We start from the raw sequence: 3,020 nt of genomic DNA on the forward strand, positions 1-3,020 counted from the left end.
ACCCTTCTATTGATTCTTTTCTGGTGTTGGGATTATTTCCGGATCTCTGTGTAGTCATAATGGCATTAACACTGCCATGCTAGGTGAGGTTGTTCCTAATACTACACAATGGCATTAACACTGCTAGGTGAGGTTGTTCCTAATTAAATTGTTGGCCATAGTTCTCTTAACTGGACATCCCCCATAGACTTCTACTTGGAGAGCCCAAGGATGCAAAAATTTTAAGAGTGTCACTAAATTGGGCGAGGGAGAAGTCATAAGGCTTATAAGCGAGGCTCGGCAACCGCAAGAGAATTTACGTGTTAAGTAAACTTATCATCTAGAGAAAAAGTTGAGTTGCAACAAATAGATATTTTTTCTGTCCACCCACTCAATTTATTTTTAAGAAACATCGAAGTAGAGGAATAGAGGATATCACACACACCAATTACTCAACATACCTGGAGTACACTGTGTGAGTCTCTATATGCTTTTTCAAGATACGTATAATTTTTTCAATATGCATAAATATTATATCTAATTTGTAGTAATTTTTTTACGTAGAGTTATTGGCGTTCATATGGTCCACAGTCAACAAGGATAATTAGGAGTGCATCATCAGATCCAAAGACAAGATACGAGAGTTTGTTATGCCTTTATTGATTTCGAAGACTCAAGTTATGTTCAAAATGCCACAACAATATGTATAAATTTATGTTTTAATATTATCTGTTTATTATTTCTATCTTTATGGGTATATATTTATGTTTTTAGTTTCTTATTCGTGTCTTTATGAGAATTTTTAGTGTTGTATCTAAGTCGTAAAGCTGTCATGTTAAGTGAAACACAAATTTAGTAAAAAAAAAATTATAAACAATATATTAACCATATATCTCATCATCAACTAATTTAAATTATAAATTAACTATAATATCTAATCTCTCTTTTTTTATTTTCCAAGAGTCGCCCATCCCAGCGAAAGTATAATATTACTTCCAGTTTCTGAAAAGGAATGCTTGCTCGGTAAATCAGTTTAATGTGCAGGGTGTTTGAAAGAAAGTTGCAAATATGGTTGTAAGTGTTAATGTACATGGTTATAGTTGAGACCAAAGGTAAAGCGCCCCAACTTTCATCCCAACCCAACTAAATTATTCGTCCTAGGTGCAGTTGCTGAAAAGGAGTACTGTCCTAAAAAATGAGTCCTCAAAAATGAGTTTAATGACCATGGTATTGGAGGGAAGGTAGTAGATATGCCTATAAGGGTTAATGTAGTAGATATGCCTATAAGGGTATTGGAGGGAAGGTAGTAGATATGCTGTAAATATTTTGGCCTATATTTTATAAAAGTTGATAATTATGGTAACCACAAAAAAATAAATATGAATATTGATTTTTATTTTAAAGTGTTTTTATGATGTTTTTAACAACACTATTCATTTATAAGGAAGTAAGAAAATGGAGGAAAATAGACATGAATGGGAGGTAACTATCAAAGGCACCAAGCAATTGTTCACTTGTCTTGTTGGTGGTTGTGCGGGGAACTTGAGTCGATCTAAGCTATCTGGCCTTAATCATCATCGGGCTATCACCCACAATCTCCCACCAATTCCTCCACGTCAAAGAGGTCGAGTAAGAGATGCAAATGCTACATGGGCAGTCAAATCTACAAGTGCAGTTAAAAGGCAAAATGCCAAAATACAATATGATTTAGATGCAAGGCTATGTCGTGCACGACAACAAGCATATAAAAGATTTGTCAATGAAGAAATTCTTTCAGCTGTAAGTATTTATTAGTATTTATTTGTATATGCTTTTTTATTAATATTGTCAATGAAGAAATTCTTTCAGCTGTAAGTATTTATTAGTATTTATCTGTATATGTTTTTTATTAATATTAATTTATTGTTGTGGACTAAATTCATTGAAACTTGTTTTCACAGTCAGTTGTAACATTTGATCAACTTAATGATACTTCAAAGCAAAGGATTTGTGAAAAAATTCAACGTTGGGATCAGAGTCTACCTCGTAGACGTATCGAGACAATGAAGCGCATAGACATTGCTTTAAAAGAGAAAGTAAGGACTGAGGTTCCTGATGATGTGGGGGAAGAAGGATTAGATGGGCACAACCATATATTAAACTTTGATGAAACTAATCAGGACAATGACAACACAGTTGAGTCCATTTTTTTGCATATATTAATTTTTTAGACATTTTAACATTAAATAATATTTATATTTATTATAATTGTATACTAATTTCTCATTGTTATTGATATGCATAGCCTAATCAACAAAATTCCCCAAGTTCAAGCCACCAACTATTACGGCGCTCACCTAGATTTCAAGGTTTTCAAGGGGTGATTGGGCCAGCAAGTTTTTAATCCATATAACCTATTCCACTAAAAACATTAATATATAAATTGTTATGTTTTACCATAATGATGGGATGAGAAATGGATGTTTTGTATTATATATCGTTATCCTTGATTTGTTTTGATTATATGTGTGTGTGTGTTATTTCTTATTTATGGTGCAGGTGTTCCCTTTGGAACCATCACAATCAATGAAAACCCCTTGTCGAAGTCTTAAGAAGAATGGAAATGAAATGGTTCAAATGCTAGAACCATCTTCACGTCCAATGTCACAATGCAAGGTAAGATTATATTTATTTATACTCTTATAAATTTAGCATATTTTTACATTTAATTCTATTTGAGTCATACTTATATCTATGTATATTTTAATGTTAGGAGTAATGAATATACATCTCCTAAAACACCTTTGCACATGTATGATGGTGGACATGATACTCAGCAAAAATCACATTCTCCTCAACCATTGCGGCATTCACCTAGACTTCAAGATAAATTAAGAGAGGTAAGTTATATACTACATATCTTAGCTCATAATAACATTGACATATTTTTTTATGACTAGTTAATGCATTTTATTTTCATATTCGTTACATGTTCCCCATATTCTCATTATATCTATATAGATTTTGATATTTATTGATAGCTAGTCAATGCATTGTCTTTT

At 32.3% G+C, this 3,020-nt stretch overlaps 1 protein-coding gene across 1 annotated transcript; it reads left to right on the forward strand.

Annotated features, from left to right (window-relative positions):
* Positions 1-1,434: 1,434 nt before the first annotated feature.
* On the forward strand, positions 1,435-2,737 carry LOC149167322 (uncharacterized). Its single transcript, XM_089430444.1, has 4 exons — positions 1,435-1,758; positions 1,920-2,153; positions 2,518-2,634; positions 2,732-2,737. The coding sequence occupies exons 1-4, from the start codon at positions 1,435-1,437 to the stop codon at positions 2,735-2,737; spliced, it is 681 nt and encodes a 226-aa protein (XP_089286570.1).
* Positions 2,738-3,020: the final 283 nt, after the last annotated feature.

This window comes from Pinus tabuliformis, chromosome 5_1 (genome assembly GCF_031772625.1).
Source record: "Pinus tabuliformis cultivar Carrire ecotype Pingquan chromosome 5_1, CPIR1, whole genome shotgun sequence".
Classification (NCBI taxonomy): Eukaryota; Viridiplantae; Streptophyta; class Pinopsida; order Pinales; family Pinaceae; genus Pinus; species Pinus tabuliformis.

Coding starts and splice junctions, on each gene's coding strand:
- LOC149167322 (XM_089430444.1), top strand. CDS start 1,435: ATGGAGGAAAATAGACATGAATGGGAGGTAACTATCAAAGGCACCAAG. Junction 1,759..1,919: donor ATGAAGAAATTCTTTCAGCT/GTAAGTATTTAT, acceptor TTGTTTTCACAG/TCAGTTGTAACATTTGATCA. Junction 2,154..2,517: donor ATCAGGACAATGACAACACA/GTTGAGTCCATT, acceptor TTTATGGTGCAG/GTGTTCCCTTTGGAACCATC.